This window comes from Leiobunum rupestre, chromosome 9 (genome assembly GCF_980474605.1).
Source record: "Leiobunum rupestre chromosome 9, qqLeiRupe1.1.hap1, whole genome shotgun sequence".
In the NCBI taxonomy this organism is placed as follows: domain Eukaryota; kingdom Metazoa; phylum Arthropoda; class Arachnida; order Opiliones; family Sclerosomatidae; genus Leiobunum; species Leiobunum rupestre.
Window position 1 is genome coordinate 16887780 of NC_143392.1, and position 19886 is coordinate 16907665.

Genomic DNA, 19886 nt, shown 5'->3' on the forward strand with positions numbered 1-19886 from the left:
TTTAAACCAAGGGTTAATTCAAGATTAATAAACTTGGTTAACAATTTACTATATGTATTATCAATGCCATGTAAAATTAATGAAGTAAAAACAAATACAAAAAAAAAGAAAGTCAATGTCAAATGAGTAATCTACACTACACAGAACAGATATATTTCAACTATCCGTATAGGCCTTTATTAAAAGATGGGTAACAATTACGAGTAACGACCCACCCAGCAAAATTTGAATTTATGTGAAAGACCAATAAGAAACTGCTATTTCGTTACACGACGTCTGAAAGGCAGACGATTTTAACTCGAAAACACGAAACTACGCAAGACAGGAAATTCGTTTTCATATAAATTCAAATATTGCTGCGAGAGTCGACATTTTTACCCACCTTTTAATTAAGGCCTATAATCCGTTTCCGTTAATCCAAAAACTGAACACGATCGCAGGGGCGTAGGAAAGTTTTAGAAGTTGTAGGGGGCAAAGTGAGACAAAATGGGGTCTGGAGAATGGTTTTGAGTTTTTAATGGAGTGTAGCTCATTGAGTTGGGAATATTAATTTAGAGATCCAATCAAATCTGCTCCCGCGAAACAAGTTTTTGAAAATTACGAATGTGCCGTCTCCTCGAAAATGACGAGAAAATGTTATCATATGACCCGTGGCGCCATCCATTATTTTTGAAAAAAAAATATTTTTGCCGGAAAACGCGTCTTATTTGAACGAACCATTGAGAGATAGACGACGCCACGGGTAGAATGATAAAGTTTTCTCGTCATTTGGGAGCAGACGGCAGTATTCTCATTTTTTAAAAACTTTTTTCGCGAAATACTGAAATCCCACGTTTTGATTGGACCTCTAGATTAATATTCCCAACTCAATGGTGTAGCTTCTACGAATGCATGTTTACTTTTTACTACTCTGAAAATTGGCGGGAAAAGACTGAAATTTAAACACAGTTGAGGTTCTATAAGCTTTATATGCTTTTAAAATGAGAATTTGAGCCTTTTGAAGATTTCAACTGAGCAAAAAGTTGGAGGGGCAATAACATTAGCTGCCCCTCCCAGCAAAATTATAGGGAGGGGCATTGCCCCCCTGCCCCCCCCCTGGTTCCTAGGCCCCTGCACGATCGGCTAAAACTACGACGAACATTTATCTACGGTTTTTACTACGTCGTTAGTTGCCGCCGGGCTCAGGAAAGTAAAATTCGTATTTAACAAGTTGGCAAGCCAAAATATACCTCTCCTCGGAAGAATTGTCCCTAGTGGTATTAGTTTCTCGAGGAAACCCTTAAAGATATATCTCCGCAATTTAGAGTTTTGTTAAAAATGTTATCCCAGTTCTATCCCGCCCGGTATAAAATTTTAATTATAATTAAAATAATTGAGACGAAACGACCAATTTTAATTTATTCAAAATATCATAAGTTCAGTAGTTACAGCAGTGAGTTAGACGTACTATAACAATGCACAATTAAATTAAACCCTTTTTACAGTACAAGTTTATCAGTTGAATATAATACGAAGCAAACTTTAATGAAAGAAATATCTACAGAGGGTATTATAACGACCGTTCGCTTTTTGGTTTATAATTTTAACGGAATCGGGCCGATTTTAATTAAACGATAGTTTATCGAAATTTTGTTAAAAGAATATTCCCTAAGGCCACGCGATAAATTTACGAGAATAATTTCCCGTCGCCGTTATATCGAAAATTTATTTGATTCGGGATTGCCAGAACTGTAATGTTGTGGGCGAGTGATTAGAAAATAAAATGACAACCAGAATTATGTAAAATTATAAATGTTTATTTTTATTCAGAACAGTCTATGGAACGTTCTAGATTTAACTTTCATCAATAACCCAACAATATATATCCCTTCTACGTAATTGTACAGAACTGGTACTCAAGTGTCTAAGACTAGATTTGTCTTATTTCATCGTGATTGAAAAATAAACCAAAACACACTTACACTTAAGTAAATATCATAAATTATACTGAGTAATTTTAACTAAATTCAAACTACCTAACTATAAACTGTCTTAATTAACAGCTGAGAGCTAGTTGTTCGCTACTAATTACTTCCAATCTACTTAATTAGCCTCACAGGTTGAGTTGATAATTTCAAGGGTATAATTAGGTTATTCCAATTCAAAAAAGAATAACAATCAATTTTATCTTACAGCTGACTTGAGTTAGTTCACAATTACTTTAACACTTTCAGTCTTAAACACGCACTGTTCATACACTTAAGACCATTCACTCACGGTCCAAACGCGAAACACAATTTAACTCTTTTCTTGACCGAAGACCGAACATACTAATTAAAACCGCAAAGTTACCTCATAACTTTTGACCGACACCAGGACCCCGTCCTGTAGTAGTTCGTCTGACAGCCAAGAACTAAGAAAGACTATATCTTCTATATTGACGGCAACGGCCTTATATACTTTTATTTTGTGTTTTCGTTTGACCCGTCGAGATTTGACTAAAGTTCGAAAAATTGAAGAGATTATATTTTTTACCCGGTTTGATTGATAGTTCTCCACACGGTGGCGCTATATTATTACTTTGATATAGTTTCCGCGGGAGTTTTGAATAATTATCCTTTTTCTAAGCGTTATTAAAAGGTAACAATGAACAACTTTTTGTGTTTTAATGAAATTTTGTGAAGAATTTAACAAAAATTTAAAACAAAACAAAAAACCGTACCAAAGAATAAACGAACAAAGTTCAATACACAATATATACAGATATTGTATTAATCCGTTTAGTAAAAAGACCCGCCTTATCATAATGGTTCCTTTACTTTAATATTTTCCCTAAGGAAGTCAATGGCTCGGCGGTGAACTATCCGCATTGTTACAATGCGACCCGAGTTCAATTCCTGATCACGATCAAATTTTACATTAAAATACTAAAATATTTAATTAAATATAAGATTAATATAATCTATAAATATTTAATTAAATATAAGATTAATATAATCTATAAATATTTAATTAAATATAAGATTAATATAATCTATAAATATTTAATTAAATATAAGATTAATATAATCTATAAATATTTAATTAAATATAAGATTAATATAATCTATAAATATTTAATTAAATATAAGATTAATATAATCTATAAATATTTAATTAAATATAAGATTAATATAATCTATAAATATTTAATTAAATATAAGATTAATATAATCTATAAATATTTAATTAAATATAAGATTAATATAATCTATAAATATTTAATTAAATATAAGATTAATATAATCTATAAATATTTAATTAAATATAAGATTAATATAATTTACAAATATTTAAAATGATGTAGAATAAATTATAACTTTGTAAAGGACATTCGCCAAAGCTGTTTTTTAGAAAAACACCGTATATTAACAAGCGTTGGTGGCTGAGTGGTTAGAGTAAATCTCTTGCACGAGGCAGACCCGGGTTCGATTCCCGGCCAGCGCCAATAAATCGCAAATTGATACTAAGACGAATACCGTGTGCAATTGGTGGAAACCCTGCCATTGGACGTTGAGAGGTTGCATAACACTCAGCAGTCGGTCCGTCCCAAAGTCATTAAGAAGAAGTTGGAGAGAAAACGCCCGTACAAACAGCACAAACAACACAGACTCAACATCCACAACCATCATTACACGAACTCAACATTCACAACTTACACATAAACATTACAATAATGAAATATCCAATCAAACTGAATTAAAACTGTCGCGACGGTGAACGTTGACGAAAAAAAGACAAACCAAACCAAACCCTACCGCAAATCAATCCGTTAACGCTCACCTTCACACGGTGGTTTTACCAACCCTTCTAGAAACTGCGAACGCAGAAATTTCGAGAAACTACGTAAGCAATGATTACCCTTTACCCCGAAAATGCGACAGACAGAATCACAGACAGACATTCACGGTGGTTGTATAACCCCTCGTAGGGTACAAAGTCCCCTCGGAGAGGTAAAAACTTGTTACAATATGTAACATAATTACTCCACGAACCAGTAAAAAGGTGGACTTCGTTAGATTTTAACCTTTTTATTCATCCTAGAAATTTTGGTAGGTCACACTATTGGCTACCAACATATGTATTTAAGCCAATGGAAAACCTATAAATTGAGAAGTAATTTTCGGTGTCGGAATTTTAGTCAGCCCAATGTAGCTTTATTGAAATTTATAAACTTGCTCGGTTTGTGCGGATGAAGTTAAATAGTGAGTAATTTAGAAAAATAAATGGTTGTGGAAAATGATTAATAAGTCTTGAATTTTTTTATGAATGAATTTATGAAGGCCTAATCTGGTTTTTTTATGAATGAAATTATGTTGATTTAATCTTGTTTTAATATAATATGTATTTCGGTTTTAGGCATAGTAAGGGTCGTATGTTATTTTTACTGATCGAGATAATGTTGTTTTTTGTCTATTCTTTGATCTTATATTTTTATCTTTAGTTTTTTGAGATTATTTTTTTCCACGAGAGCGTCCAGTTTTGGAGGAAACTTTGTAGTGTGTGCGTCGTGTTCTTTAGCTTATCCGGTTTCATTATAATAACGTCGAAAATTCCTGTTTGTTAAAGGTAAGTTAGTCTAAATTTTTGAAGGAATTTGTTGCTTGATTGCGTTATATTTTTGGTAATTTATTTCATTTTTTCAGTCGTATATTTTTATCTATTGTGTGTTTAGCGTAATGGTTCATTTATGAAGCAAATATTGAGCTGTATACATCGTGCCATTACACTTATGTCGGTCTGGTTTTTAACTGGGTCGTCATTACTTCGTAAATTATTTTAAACGTTTTCTCGACTGATTAAGATGTTTAATGCAGTTCATCAATTGGGTTCGTTTGTTTTTATTTATAAAGAGCCCTAACTATTCCATCAACGGTCATTTATTGATATACGAACTGTCGTTTAGTCAAGTGGCTTTCTGTGCTTTGTGAATGGTAAGTTTTTCGCTTCTTGTTAATACATTTTTTATTGGTGTGGATATTTGGACATCTACGATTCCTAATGCAGTCATTGATTTCCTGGGTGTGCGAGTCATTATATGATATTGGAAATTGGATGGTCACAACGTCAACAGGAAGTCTACGAGTCGTCCACTACCAGATATCGAATATAGCTATTCTGCGGTATCTTCATCAAGGGCGAGTGTTGAACTAAAATGAGCGTTAAAGATGCGGCAAGTATTTCGTAAGCGATAAAAATACAAATACCCTCTGTAGATATTTCTTTCATTAACATTTGCTTCGTATTATATTTAAATGATAAACTTGTTCTGTAAATAGGGTTAAATTCAATTGTGCATTGTTTTAATACGTCTAACTCGCTGTTGTAACTACTTAATTTATATTATTATGAATAAATTAAACTCTGTTGTTTCGTCTCAATTATTTTAATTAAAATTAAAATTTTATACCGGGCGGTATTGAACCGGGATTACGTTTTTAGTAAATAACTCTGAATTGCGGAGATATCTTTAAGGGTCGTCTCGTGAAATTAATACCACTAGGGACAATTCTTCCGAGGAGAGGTATATTTTGGCTTGCCAACTTGTTGTAATAACTATGACTCGATACGTAGCGAGACGCTATTAGGGTTTGGCAGCCAGTTGCGTTAGGACCTTTTTACCTCTCGGAGGTGACTATGTCCCCTAGGAGGGGTTATTACCTCTCCGAGGTGACTATGTCCCCTAGGAGGGGTTATACAATCACCGTGACTGTCGGTGTGTGTGGGTGTGTGTGGGTGTGTGTGTCCAAGATGCGAACGCGTTCGCATTTTCGTTGCAAAGTGTCATCGCTGCGTACGCAGTTTCTTTGAATTAGGGAAAAGGTTTTTTTCCAAAAGCGCCCTCTTTTTGTCATAGGATGTGTAACAAAATTGTATCATTCATACATTTATGGTCGACCCCCCCTCTGATAAAGAAATATTCCACTGGCTCTGGCACTCCTTATACCTTATTGTGGCTCTGCTCTTTCCCAAATATTCCGCTCTTGCGGATAAAATTTTCCACTCCGGACCGAACGATGACCGAAGCTATAAAGTGAGGCACGTGGGTTTACGGGTCAGAACGTTTTTGATCAACGAAACGCGTATGCGGTATGCCACTCTGTTGGTACTACTTTGTAGCCGGATTCCTGGTGGGCTGAAAAGCCAAAGTTTTAAGTATGTTCGCGGAGAACCAAAATCGAGTGACCGCGATCAAGAAATAGTGCAGTGCGGATCCACGCCGTTAGTACCACGGTCTTACGTTGAAACCAGAAGTTACCTCCGAGGGAAATGAACCTATCTCTTCGAAACTGTAAGACTTTAATAATTAGTTAAGACCAGAGCCAGAACCACCTATTACTAATAATGATAAATGTATGTACGTTTTACTAATACCATAAATTAAGTGACCAAATAAATCTAAAGAACCTTTAATTAAATCATTTTTTATTTACTAATGTGACACCAATTTGTTACTATATAAAATTAACCCCTAGACATAACGAACCAAGTACTTTAAGTAACCCTCCCCTATAAAAAGTGTCACAGATGTTTTATAATTTTTTTTTAATTTGCGTTAGTATCGGGCGGGATACGAACCCGAGCCCTCCTGCGCGACAGGTGAGCGTTTTACCACAGAACCACGGCTTGCCAACTTGTTAAGAGATGCTTTTAGGTGTATTAGAGGGTTATGATGAATTAAATAGAAGCTATAAACGGTTAATATTTGCATATTATTTTAATTTGACCATGTTTTGTGTTTCCTCCATGGTAACCTTATATTAAAACAAGTTGGCAAGCCAAAATATACCTCTCCTCGGAAGTATGGTCCCTAGTGGTATTAATTTCTCGACACGACCCCCAAAGATATCTCCGCAATTCAAAGTTATTTACGAAAAACGTATTCTCGGTTCAAACCCTGCCCGGTATAAAATTTAAATTATAATTTAAATAATTGAGACGAAACAATCGAGTTTAATTTATTCAGAATATTATAAATTAAGTAGTTACAACAGCGAGTTAGACTTACTAAAACAATGCACAATTGAAATTAACCCTTTTTACAGTACATGTTTATCAGTTGAATATAATACTAAGCAAATTTTAATGGAAGAAATATCTACAGATGGTAATTGTATTTTTCTCGCTTACGAAATACTTGCCGCATCTTTAACGCTCATTTTATTTCAACACTCGTAGACTTCCAGTTGACGTTGTGACACATACCGCATGAAAAAGACCAATGCCGTCCAATTTCCAATATCATATAATGACTCGCACACCCAGGAAATCATTGACTGCGTTAGAAATCGTAGATATCCAAATATCCACACCAAATATATTTACAAGAAGCAAAAACCTTACCATCAACAAAGCACAGAGAGCCACTTGACTAACCGCCAGCTCTTAAAGCAATAAACGGTAAATTATCGCCTTTGAATTAACACAACTATATATAGGTCGTTAATAATACCCGTAAATAAATAACAAAAAACTAACAAAGTGGACCACCCACAGGGTCTACCCTTTAACCCTCTTATCTCGGCGACTGCGCTAAAACAAGATTTAACCTTTAAAATTTCATTCGTAAAAAAACCAGATTAGGCCTTCATAAATTCATTAATAAAAAAAGACTTTATTACCTATTATGCTTACGATGCGAGTCTTAATTTCAGTTAACCTAAGCAGCTATCGGTGGTTCTGTGGTAGAGCGCTCGACTGCCAAGCCGAATGGTCTGGGTTCGAAACCTGGGTGGCGCATTTGTTTTTAATCAATAGAGAAACGCTAAATTAGAATTTCTACGATGCAATAATTTCAATTTCAATTCTATTTCAATTAAACCAAAATTTCGTACTCTATTAAATACGCTTCCGATAAAGCTGAAGGTCTAATTTTCAATAAGGCGTAACAAGTGTCGGTGGTTCTGTGGTAGAACGTCCGCCTGTCAAGCAGGAGGTATCGGGTTCAAATCCCGCCCGATGCGATCGCAAATTGATACTAAGACGAATACCGTGTACAACTGGTGGAAACCCTGCCATTGGACGTTGAGAGGTAGCATTACACTCAGCACTCGGTCCGTCCCAAAGTCATTAAGACGAAGTTGGAGAGAAAACGCCCATTTAAACACAACAGACTCAACATGCACAACCATCAGAACACAAACACAACAAATTCAACACTAACAACCTACGCATAAACATTACAAAAACGTAATACACCAAACCATCACGACGGTGAGCGAAAAAACACCATCTAAACCAAACCGCAAACGAATCCGTTAACGCTCACCGTCCCACGGTGGTTTTGCCAACCCTTCGAGAAACTGCGAACGCAGAGATCTCGAGAAACTGCGTACGCAGTGATTACACTTTGCACCGAAAATGCAAACGCGTTCGCAGGCCTGACAGACCCACAGACCCACAGACAGACACGGTGGTTGTATAACCCCTCCTAGGGGACTTTGTCCCCTCGGAGAGGTAAAAACGTAACGATCTTTAATATAGTGCAAGCTACGATGCTTTTAAACTGAGGTAACGATAGGCGCTGTTTTGGAAACGCGAATTAAAACTGCTCAGTATCTGAGAACAGGAATTCATAACTCAGCTGATTTGTTTTTGGTCATAGGCTAAAAAACCTTCAACGTAGGATGCGCGCGCATTCGTTTGTTTTGATTGCGTTAATTAAATTGCGTTTCCTATTACTCAAAATTAATTTTAAACAATAATAATTAATAATTATTAAATTATTATTGGGATACTTGGATAAACCAAATATACTTTTTCGAAATAAAAAATATTATAGATAAAAATTAATAATTTTATAATTAATTTATACTAAATTACCGTTCTTTCCTGGTTGATAAAATATAATAAAATAAATAAATTTCCACGTGCTTCCTCGCACGGTGCATTATTTGCTATTTGAAAAATGATTAATATCCCGCCGCAATCTAATTGGTTAGGATGAGGCGGAATGTCGTGACATCAGATACCGAAGCCAAGAGTAGCGTAAAAATGTTCAACAAAATTGAAGTCGGTACGAAACCGACGTTTGTCGTAACAGCAAGCCGCCAGGACCAGCGCCATTTTTCGTGACTGATTGTCGTCGGTACCAACAACGTTGGCGGTACCGGCAACAGTTGTTGAGACGAAAAACTGTTCAGTGTGCGACGGGCTTAAGGCACGAAGTTTGTATTATCTTTGTTCCAAACAAAACGGTAGGGTTAGTTAGCAGCGTTTAGACAGCCCTGGGCTAGCTAGTGTTCGGCTTCATTTGTATTTATTTGTAATGTTCCTTGTCAATAGCGGCGGAATATAGGGGTACATTGAGGACTGCCGAGAGATAAGTTCCGGTCCCCAAGAGGGCCGTTAGTACTGGAAATAGCTATACTTTTTCGGAGGGAAAATCGTTAGTATTATACCTCGTTTTGCCCGGCCTGGGTACATTGTATCTCTAAGATTTAATTCGGTGGTACAGTGTACGTATTTGCACTCCCAAAATTGTATTGCTCTTCAAGATTTTATTCGGGGGCACAGGGTACGTATTGGTACGCCTAAAATTGTATTGGGGACTGAATACGGACTTCCCTTCGGATTTTACTTTTAAACGTCACGAAATATTATCCTCCACTCTGCCTGGAAACCGAGCTCATATTATTTTTTTAATTAATTAATAACATATTTATAGTAATATGTACAGGGAAATTTCTGAGTGTTTTTTTTGGCAAAGTGAAAACTGCAACAGAACTATCGTGAGGTGGCGAGGTCGATGGGGGATATGGCAGATTATCCGTTCCTAGACCTGTCGACGTATAGATTCCTGCTCAAATCTATAATAGGACGTGGGTAAACGTTAACCAAACTTTACATTAAAAACATAGAGTTGGATTTTTGAAGAATAATTTTAAAGGCACCAAACACTTTTCACAAAATACGTTCCACATTGGTTGAAGTATTGAAGAGTAAAAGCGTAACGACCTCAAACGTTATTCCGGAACTTTTGTAAAATAGGAAACGAGAAAATATAAACCTCGAAGAGTTCCTTCAACGCAGAAAGGCAAAAGTTTATTTTTATAGAATAATTTTGAATTCCAAGAAGAAAGTGAGTGGGATCCGGTGCAGGAAAAAATAAAATAATCGGTTAAAAAATAAACGATCATCCACAATGAACGAAGTTTAGCGCCATGCAATGGCATTTAAACCGGGTTTACTAACAGTGACTCTTTGGACAACTATCTTACTAAATGGTAAGGTTCACCGTAACTAAAGACAATGGTAAATACTAATAGGAGGAGAATTTCCAAATTGACTAGCTCAATGCGAAGGAACGACAACATCAACTTTATCCACAGGATGTCCAGAAGGATACAGACCATTCAGTCAGTACTGATAAATGCATTTTCCTTCAATAATGCTTTATAAAAATAGCGTAATACCCCATAGAAACGAAGTGCTACAAAATCTACAGCAACTACCTCGAGGGAGTGGTCAACAAAGACTTCGAAGACGCAAAATCCTTTTGCGAAAATGAAAGCGCCGATTTAGCTTCCATTCACTCCAAAGAAGACCAGGGTACAACAGATTTTAAGTTTCAAACTAACTTATAAAAACACACCGTTCACCGTAATTTACTCCCTTTAGATTTTCTAACGGCGTACTTGGGCGAGACTTCAGTGACGAATCCCGTTTGGATAGGACTCTATAAACTTTTTGGAAAGAACCACACTGAAGAAAAATGGATCGACGGATCAGATGACAAGCATTTCAGAAATTTCGTGCCAGGAGAGCCAAACGGGGTACAATTTGAAAACGAGTCTATGGGTGGTTAAAATTTAAGTAACTTTGACAACGTTATCAGGGAACATTTGAAGGCTGTTTCCTCGTGGAGACGGGTACTAATGTGGCTGGAATGTGGAACGACGTCCCCTGCTCCAGGAAAGAAGGTTTCGTTTGCCAAACAGAACGAAGTTCGTCATACAAAATAACAAAAACATTTCTTTCCAAGAAACTATTTATGTATACACTTGGAGTGTCTAAGGAAGTATATATGGCGCTAATAATTATCATAGGAACCGGCGTGGTTTTCCTTCGTGGTGTTTCAGCGACGGCAACTAGCCAATGAATTTGGAGAAAAAAAACCCGTTAGGTCCTACATTCGGTATAGAAAGTATCGCGCCATTTTGATTGTCGTTCTCTTGGTGGTTTTCGTATACTAGTAATTGTGTTTCTCCTGGTAATTGTCGTTCTACTGCTGTTATTCATTTTCTCGAGCAGGGTTTCATGAATTCATAAATACAAATTTTAACGGAGGAAACACACGGATGTAGAATAGTATTTTTTTATTTATCTCTTCACTTTTAAAATAAACAAAAGTCAATTAAAAAATAAAAATTCCAACTAATACAGGTGAGCTTTCGACCCGTGGGTCTTTGTCAAACTAAAGTATAACACTCCTTGTCCAAGGTTAAATTTAAATGCGAAACTATGGGGGCGTTTGATAAAAAGCTGTTGTATCCCGCGATAAAAACTGATTCTTGATTGTGTCGTGTTTTTTATTGTATTTACTCTAATGGTGTGTATATAACCTTGGACAAGGAGTGTTATCCTTTAGTTTGACAAAGACCCACGGGTCGAGAGCTCACCTATATTAGATGGAATTTTTATTTTTTAATTGACTTTTATTTATTTTAAAAGTGAAGAGATCAATAAAATATGACTATTCTACATCCACGTGTTTCCTCCGTTAAAATTTGTATTTATATTAATCCCATGACTCTTATCAAGTATTTTAATATTTATTTCATGAAAACTTTGACATTCCAAGTGCATATAGTTTTTTCGTCATACTAATGGATATACTGGTTGTATTCTCAGTTGGTGGAAGTAAAAACGGACCATTCCAGCAAGACGGACGATGTCCAGAAGGATTCAGACATTACAGGGACAAGTGCTACCGTCTTGAAATAGGGGACGCCGACTTCTGGACAGCCGAGGACAAATGCGAAAAAGACTTCGATGGTCATTTGACGTCCATTCGGGACAGTTACGAAGAGGCTTTCTTGACTACCTTGACTGTCGGGGTGAGGAAGAGTGTTTGGATTGGATTTTCCGATCACCTCAACGATTTGGTAACTACATATTTCCAGACGAGAAACAACAATTTTGTAGTTGAATGAGACACATAATTACAGGTGAGAGGGAAATTCACGTGGACGGATGGCAGCCACGTTTACCACACTAATTGGAATCGACGACAACCCGCCAGTAGGTCAGGAGACAGTTGCGTCGCGGATACACCCAAAGGATTTGGTTGGACTGTGGAAGACTGCGCCAAGAAACTCCCTTTCATCTGCTCGAAACGTCTAAGTAAATAATGTTCTGGTTAAACCGACAGTTTTTGACGCAAACTTACTCTGATTTTATCCTTTTTCCGAAGAAACCGGCGACTTGGCGGTAACTTACATCGGAACTTGTCCCAATGGCTGGATAGACGTACACAATCAATATTGTTACTACTTGGAGACATCGTACGGTAGGAACTACTCCTCAGCTACCTCTGACTGCTCCACAAAAGGTAAGAAAATCATAATACCCTCCGAATGTTTCGTTGCATACTTAAACACATTAACAATAGCACCGAATGGAACGCTGGCGATGTTCGAATCGGAACATGATTTGCTTTTGCTACGGCCCGCCCTTTCCAAACACCAATGGGTATTCATAATTGGAATCAAACAATCGCCGATCAGTAATATCAACTACTAGGCTCGGTTCACACTCGGCGGATAATGCATCGGAGTCACAGCGCTAAACACGCTGCGGAAATTTTGTTTCTGATTCGTTTGACATCTGACCATAGAAATCTTATTACATAGAATGATTCCGTATAAATACAAAATTGGCCAATTAAATTTTCGGAGGTTTCGTCATTATCAGCCAATCACGATTCAAAGAGTGACTACGGCAACGACTCGTTGCCATCTAGTTTGAGTTACTGAAAATAATAATACGATTTTAGATTACGTCACTTTAAGAACCCGATTTGGTAAAAGTTACTTCAGGAAGTTCAGTGAGCGTAGTGGAATAACAACTCAGGACTATAATTACTGCAATATCCGGTATCGAAAAAACACTTCATTTAACATTGTAAATATCGGTCTTCGTTGAGTACTATCTCTTATGTTGTTTAACAGTGGAATGTTGAATTTAAGCAGAGTGCGAGATATTTATCTTAGCTAAGCTTTTAAGAGAAAAAGCATATTATTAAATAGAAGGTAAAGTTTTGAAAAATGAGACCATTATCAGTATTGTTGCTGTTTACAATTCGTCATAGTGTCATTCTTTAGTGTAATGTATTTTTTCTGGGATATAATAACTCTTTCATAAGGTTTTTGTTTAACTAAGTTTCTACAAACATAATAATAAATATAATATTTCTTACTTTAAATGTGAAATAACCTTTAAATACAAAGGTTAATACTAAGTACCTTCAGTCACTGCTTCTCCCAAAACTGCCGTTGACATTGCCTGCTATTAAAAAGTTGGGCTAGGCTATGTCAGGCCTAGGCTTAAATATTTTCAAAGCGAACCTAAACGAAATCTTATTTATCTTCCTCACAATGGCATTTAAATATTCCTTATAATAAGTAAATATGGAAAAAAATAAAAGTTAAAAAAATCTTAACACTATTATTAAATAAAAATTCAAAAACGTTGAAGTGGTTCATGTGAAATATTCCAGCAAAAACCTATGGGAATTCTGCGAGCTTGGATCGGATGGATCCTGTAAAAATCGTCTGAGCTTCTACTATTTTTAACCGCCATGTTATGGCGCTAGTGGCTTGCCGTAGTCAATGAATGACCGCTGATTGGCTGAAGCTTAAGCAAAGACTATATAATCATTAGCAGTTGCTACAAAATGTCTTGGTTCTCCCGTAGACCGGAGCATTCTATGTAGGAGTATAAGATTTCTGACACCCGATTTTACGCGGCTAAATTTCCGTCGAGTGTTGAACCAGTCGCTAAATCCGAGAGCGGTATTATATTTATCGCATTATCTTTGAATTAAATCTTCGCAGGTAATGCCGTTTACGTATTCTCAAACAATAAACCAGCGACGTATTTGCCTTGGGGCGAAGGTGAACCTGACAAATTGGCAGACGAAGGTTGCGTCGAAATCGACGTTCACTATCTGCAGTACCGCAACGTAGTTTGCGAGAACGAGAGAAACTTTATTTGCCAAACCGATAAAGGTAGATAAAATACTTCATAAACGGAACGAAATACTTAATTCTTAGTATATTTAACTTTTTTCACGCATTTTGTGTTAAATTTAAGAAAATCTCGATATTTATATTTTCCTTAGTGTCCAAATAAGGAAATAAAATAATGTTGGGGAAATAATATTTAAGGAAAAAAACAATTTGATGGACAAATATTTTGCTGTAGTTTGGAGGATAAAAATATTTTAGCAAGATGAAAAATATTTTAAAGGGAATATAACCTGCAAAGCAATCTTATGGAAAACCCCTTCAATTTTTCAATTTGCCCTGTACAGTGGCGTCAAACACTTCTAAAGCCTAGGCAAGAGCGGCCAGAGCTGCAAACGTTGGTGTTCCACACCAAATACCTGAGGTTATATATTCCCTTTAAGTTGCTTTAACTATTGAGGGGCTATACCCCCCTCTAACGGGTAGAACCAGGACCATAAGTAACATAATAACAATAAGTATGACAATTAACGAGATTTACAACCAAACTGATTTTCATAGTTATTGCGTAATCAAGATGTTCTCTCAGCACAGAGCCCTCTAGTGTCTAAAATATGCGAGAATTCCGCTAAGCCTAAATATTTGGTTTCCGATAGATAGGCGGAATATTAGGCTAAAATTAAAAATGTTTTTATCGGCGCCACGAGCTCGTGTTTTTTTATTACGCGTGATTCGCACGCGGGCTTCAAAACCAAGCCAAAGCCCCTCGCGACTCCAGAACGTGCTCTCCGATATTAGGCTTAAATGTTTATCAAAAAGTAGTCATCCAAAACGGTAAGTCGCGAGCCCAAGTAACAGCTTGAAGAGAGTATCAGTGCCGAGAAAAGGTTCAGTTAGAAAATTAGCATTAAAGCAATAGGAAGTGTCTTACTTATTGTTATTATGTCACTTATGCTACTACTTTGTGGTAACGGAATTCATAACTAACGACAAATTCGACAATACACTAAATTTTTACTTGGTCAAAATGTGTTTCTATAATTTTTTTTATCTCTAGCAAATATATTTTTCTCTGTCAAAATAAAAATATTTTTAGCAAAAATATTTTCCCCACTTTTTAGCTTTATCCCCTCTAGTATGTAGGAGAAAGAGGCTGCTATTTTCGATACTGTCGTTGTCGGCGGTGGTTGCGCTTCTCCTCAACGGCGCTTGATAGAGATTTATTAGGGGTGTCATTACATCGGTTAATAATCACCCCTTAAATGAAAATGTGGCGTATTAGGCTTCGAAACGTGTCACGCGGTAGTCGCTCCCTGTTGAGATACAGGGTGTCCACGTGGAACACTTTTCAAATTGGAACCAACTTTCTAACACTAACGGTTCTCGCGTTAGTGTTAGGATGACCTTGAAGACTCGGTTCAAGGTCATTGAAAGACACCCAATCCTGATGAGGATGTGTAGCAAATTTCAGGACTCTAACACGAGTATCTTTAGAGTTATCAGCTCCCGAACCTCGCTTTCGACAGGTTATCAACTTAACGACCCTCTTGTTTTTCATCTAGCATTTCTCGGCTTCCTATTGGTCAAATCCGATCGGGTCAAAGCTATTTGTACTTAAATTGTCACGTGGAACACCTTTCTAATTGGAACCAACTTTCTAACACTTACGGTTCTTGAGTTAGGTTTTGGATGACCTTGAAGACGTGGTTCAAGGTCATCGACATTTACGCAGTGGGTTTCCCTTTACATCTTGTATACGACTTGAAAATTTCAAAATCGTACCTAAATCAGATTTTGAGATATTCGCCCTGGTTCATTTTTTAGTGGACACCCGGCTGTATAGAATTGTAAATTAATATGCTGATAGCGAAAATTTTATGGCACGTTTTTTTAAATAAAGACAAGTTTATAGCGAAATCTAACGTGTGATAAATAAATATGTTAATAGCGCGGCGTTTATACTCCCACGCGACTATTAGCGCCAGCTTAATTATAAAGGCAAATTGAAGTAAGTGAAAATCCATAAAAATGGTCCGATAACCTATAAATACTATGGGGCTTCGCTTAATCTCTCAACTTTAGCTCGATATAACTTCAACAGACCAACAGATCCATGTTATAACACCTGCAGATCTTTTTAATCCCTCTCGTTAGAAAGGCTACGCAGCCTATACAAGCAGCGAGAAGAAATTTGTAAATTGAATAAAGATTTTGTTGCAGTCTTAACAATTTTGAATTTACATCAATTACAAGAAGGCGAATTAGTATTATGGCCCCACCAACCTCGCCACATTTAACTATTTCATTTAAAAATTTGGGATGAGGTTAGTATTAAGTTTTAATTGCCAATTTTTTTTTATATTTTCACTAAAATATTTTTTCTTAGTAAACTTAAAAAAGACAGAAGCTTTGGATGATATTTAGAATATTTATTAATTACAAGGATAATGGTGTAAAATTTAAATTTAATTAATTTAATTTTTTTTTAATTTTGCCATATTAATACCTGACTAACCAAGTTGAAAAAATATTTCAGATATCCATCAAATGATACAGAACGGTAGGTTCACAACTGTGACGGACGTTGCCATAGTTACTCAGGGGTATTCAACATCTGACGCGGGTTCGACGTCTGAGAAGAGGCAGACGACCATAATTTCGACTAATACCGGTACCAACTCTGAAAGTAAAACAGTCCAAATGACCCCACTTCCCACTAGAATCTTTCCAGACCCCACTGCATCATGACTTCCTCAATAATCTCCACTCTTTCCCATGTGTTAACAACAGTTAACTCTAGTTGTCTAACGTTCTAAATGTTTGTAAGATTACCCTGAACATCCTATATATATTCTAAATATATTAAATTTCGTCTGAATCCCAATGATTAAGGTAAATATTATTGCAGAGGACAGAGCTCGTTGGGTTTCCAAAGAGAAAAAAGGCTTGGACCAATTATCCGTGGCTTTGATTGGAGCTATCGTCGTCACTCTGGCATTAGCACTGACTTTGTCCGCGTACTATGTCTGCAAGCCTCTACGAGCAAGCCAGCGAGAAAATCATTAGATTCCAAAATGAAAGCGAATAAACAAATCTTGATAAATGGTCATCTAATCCAAATGAACATTATCGTAGATTTTATTATTATAATAATAATATTGTTAAATTTTAAAAAAAGCTGCTACTTCATGACTTAGAAAAAAACTTGATTTTATTCGGAGCTTTCGGACCGTGGTCCTTCTTCAGTCACTCGCTGAAGAAGGACCACGGTCCGAAAGCTCCGAATAAAATAAAGTTTTTTTCTAAGTCATGAAGTAGCAGCTTTTTTTTTAAATTTAACAATTTATAGTAAACCATGGCTAAAAGTTTTAATATTTATAGTTATAATAATATTGCAATAAATAAAAATGATTTTCATTTACCTAATTATACAATCAAAGGTGCCCAATAAGCGCTTAAAGGCCTAGGTATTTTTCTGCCTGTCCCCCTTTAAATTAACTTAGTGGAGCACAAACACCCTGGTGGTAGGCCAACCGCTGAACATGTTGGCCTAATTTAAAGGGGGACAGGCAGAAGAAAACCTAGGCCTTTAAATAAATCATCCTCCAAAGGTTATCGCCAAGAATTAATATATTATATTACTTCTTGGCGATTTCCTTTGGAGGATGATTTATTGAAGCGGGTGATCTCGACCTTCAAAATGTTTAACTCGAATATACGCCTATACAAAAATCTTAAACTATATAAACCGTTCGACTTCGACCATCAAAATGGTGAACTTTTAATTTTTGAAATTTGGGTAATTGCACTTGTTCTAACACTTAATTTGTAAACGTAAACAATGATTTCGCTCAAAACATGTTCATTTTTCACAGACAATCATTACAATAACATAAGGCGTAAAAACATTTGGGTAGTACCAACTTGTTATTTTTCATGACCTATTATTTCAGTGACCAAATGTACGATTTTGACCTTACTAACTCCATTAAAGGTTTTCGAGTATGCTCTACAACTTACTCATTGAAACCTTTTGCCTACCACCTAGCGTTCAAAAATTACAAATTCTAAAACCGTGAAAAATTTCAAGATTTTTCTGAAATTCACAACTAACAACGATCACCCCCGAGAGAGTACATACTAAAAATGTCACATTTATAGAAGGTATAGACACCCAGTATAGAAATAGTATAATATAAATAAAAAAATAAAAGCAAAAGTGTTACATATTTATTTCCACCATTAATTATTCTATAGTCAGTTGCAGGCTAAGAAAGACAAAATATATAGTACAGTCGGCGCAAGGATACATCAGACCATTTCCGGCCAGTTGACCGCGCGTAATTTAAATTTGACCACTTTACGGTCAATTTCAAATTTCGTGAGTTTCATCGTTTTTTCGCGCCATCTAGGAACCGAAATTGGAATCTATAGTTTAAATCCATGTTGTCATGAGTTTAATTACTGAATGCAGCTAAAGAAGGTTCGATAATTGAAGCTCCAAATATTTTAAATAGCCCAAGAGGTTACTATAAAAAGCATGATAAAGGTTTATTGTTAACAAGTAAAAATATAATTTTAAACGTCTATAGCTCATTAAGACATCGTTACCCCCAGAAAGCGTGGTAACTATTTTAAAAGAAACTGCCGATTTAACTGGTAAGACGTAGAAATAAATTTACAAAAATAAATAATTATACATACTATTTTAAATTTAAGAATTATAGGGATGCCTTATCTTTTAAATTTGCTCGCCACCACAATTATGAAATTAAAAAATAAATATTCCAATTTCGGTCTCTAGATGGCGCTAATAGACGACAAAAAGAGCAAAATTCTAATTTAACCGTAAAATGGCCAAATTCAAATTTCGCGCGGTGGAATGACCGGAAACGATCTGAGGCATCCTTGCGCCGATTGTACTATATATTTTGTCTTTCTTAGCCTGCAACTTACTTATATTAACGTGTTATTTAATAGTTATCGTAAAAAAAAATACTTACTCTGATAGAAAAACACTCTCCTTTCGGGAAAAATAGTCTTAGCATTTCAGTTTCCCCTTTTCATAAAATCCTGTTGGTGAGTGTAGGGAGCTGTTAGCTCAGGCTAACGGAGAGGGTCCAGACAAACTGGCCGCCTCGGAGGATTGGGTAGCCTGCTGTGGGGCGGCGGGTCTCCGTATGAGGCGCAGTGGTCCTTTTTTCAGGCCTTTTGGAGCACACCGGGATCTACGGTGCCGGCTGTGCCGGGTTATGCGGACAACCCAGGCAGAGCTTAGGAAAAACGCCACTCCTTCATTTATTAATACACCTCTTGTTAAATTATAGATTTAATCCCCGATCAGCACAGAGGTCAGACGCTCAACTTTATGAAGTTACGTTCTACCAGATGCCGCAACCGAAATGTCTAGCTACTCGAACAAAGAATTCAGCGCTATATGCTAAAGAATCGGTCTTCTATATAAATCTATGGTGTGAGCGTATTTAATAAAAATAAAGATATATACAAATAACATTTGTAATATTTATTTTAATGATAATAATTAACAGAATATTTTATCTAATTGACTCTGGCTACGGGCCTGCAACAACCGTGATTCTCGCGAACCTTAGCTATAATGTTTATGTATTATGTTAAAAGTATCAAACACGTACTCTTCTCAAAAACCGTCGAACTTCG

The 19886-nt window shown here is 36.2% G+C and overlaps 1 protein-coding gene across 4 annotated transcripts; it reads left to right on the top strand.

Annotated features, from left to right (window-relative positions):
* Positions 1 to 4553: 4553 nt before the first annotated feature.
* On the top strand, positions 4554 to 19719 carry LOC149926723 (macrophage mannose receptor 1-like). 4 transcript variants are annotated; one of them, XM_090158833.1, is made up of 13 exons: positions 4554 to 4587; positions 9728 to 10244; positions 10311 to 10376; positions 10441 to 10569; positions 10639 to 10793; positions 10856 to 10964; positions 11872 to 12125; positions 12189 to 12363; positions 12434 to 12571; positions 12632 to 12745; positions 14076 to 14249; positions 16744 to 16893; positions 17116 to 17307. In XM_090158833.1, the coding sequence occupies exons 2-13, from the start codon at positions 10187 to 10189 to the stop codon at positions 17271 to 17273; spliced, it is 1680 nt and encodes a 559-aa protein (XP_090014959.1). In that variant the 5' UTR covers positions 4554 to 4587; positions 9728 to 10186; the 3' UTR covers positions 17274 to 17307. The 4 variants fall into 4 exon arrangements, with proteins under 4 accessions (XP_090014959.1, XP_090014958.1, XP_090014960.1 ...); XM_090158832.1 differs by lacking the exon at positions 4554 to 4587 and having other exon boundaries at positions 9434 to 10244; XM_090158834.1 differs by lacking the exon at positions 4554 to 4587 and having other exon boundaries at positions 9434 to 10244; positions 16744 to 16878.
* Positions 19720 to 19886: the final 167 nt, after the last annotated feature.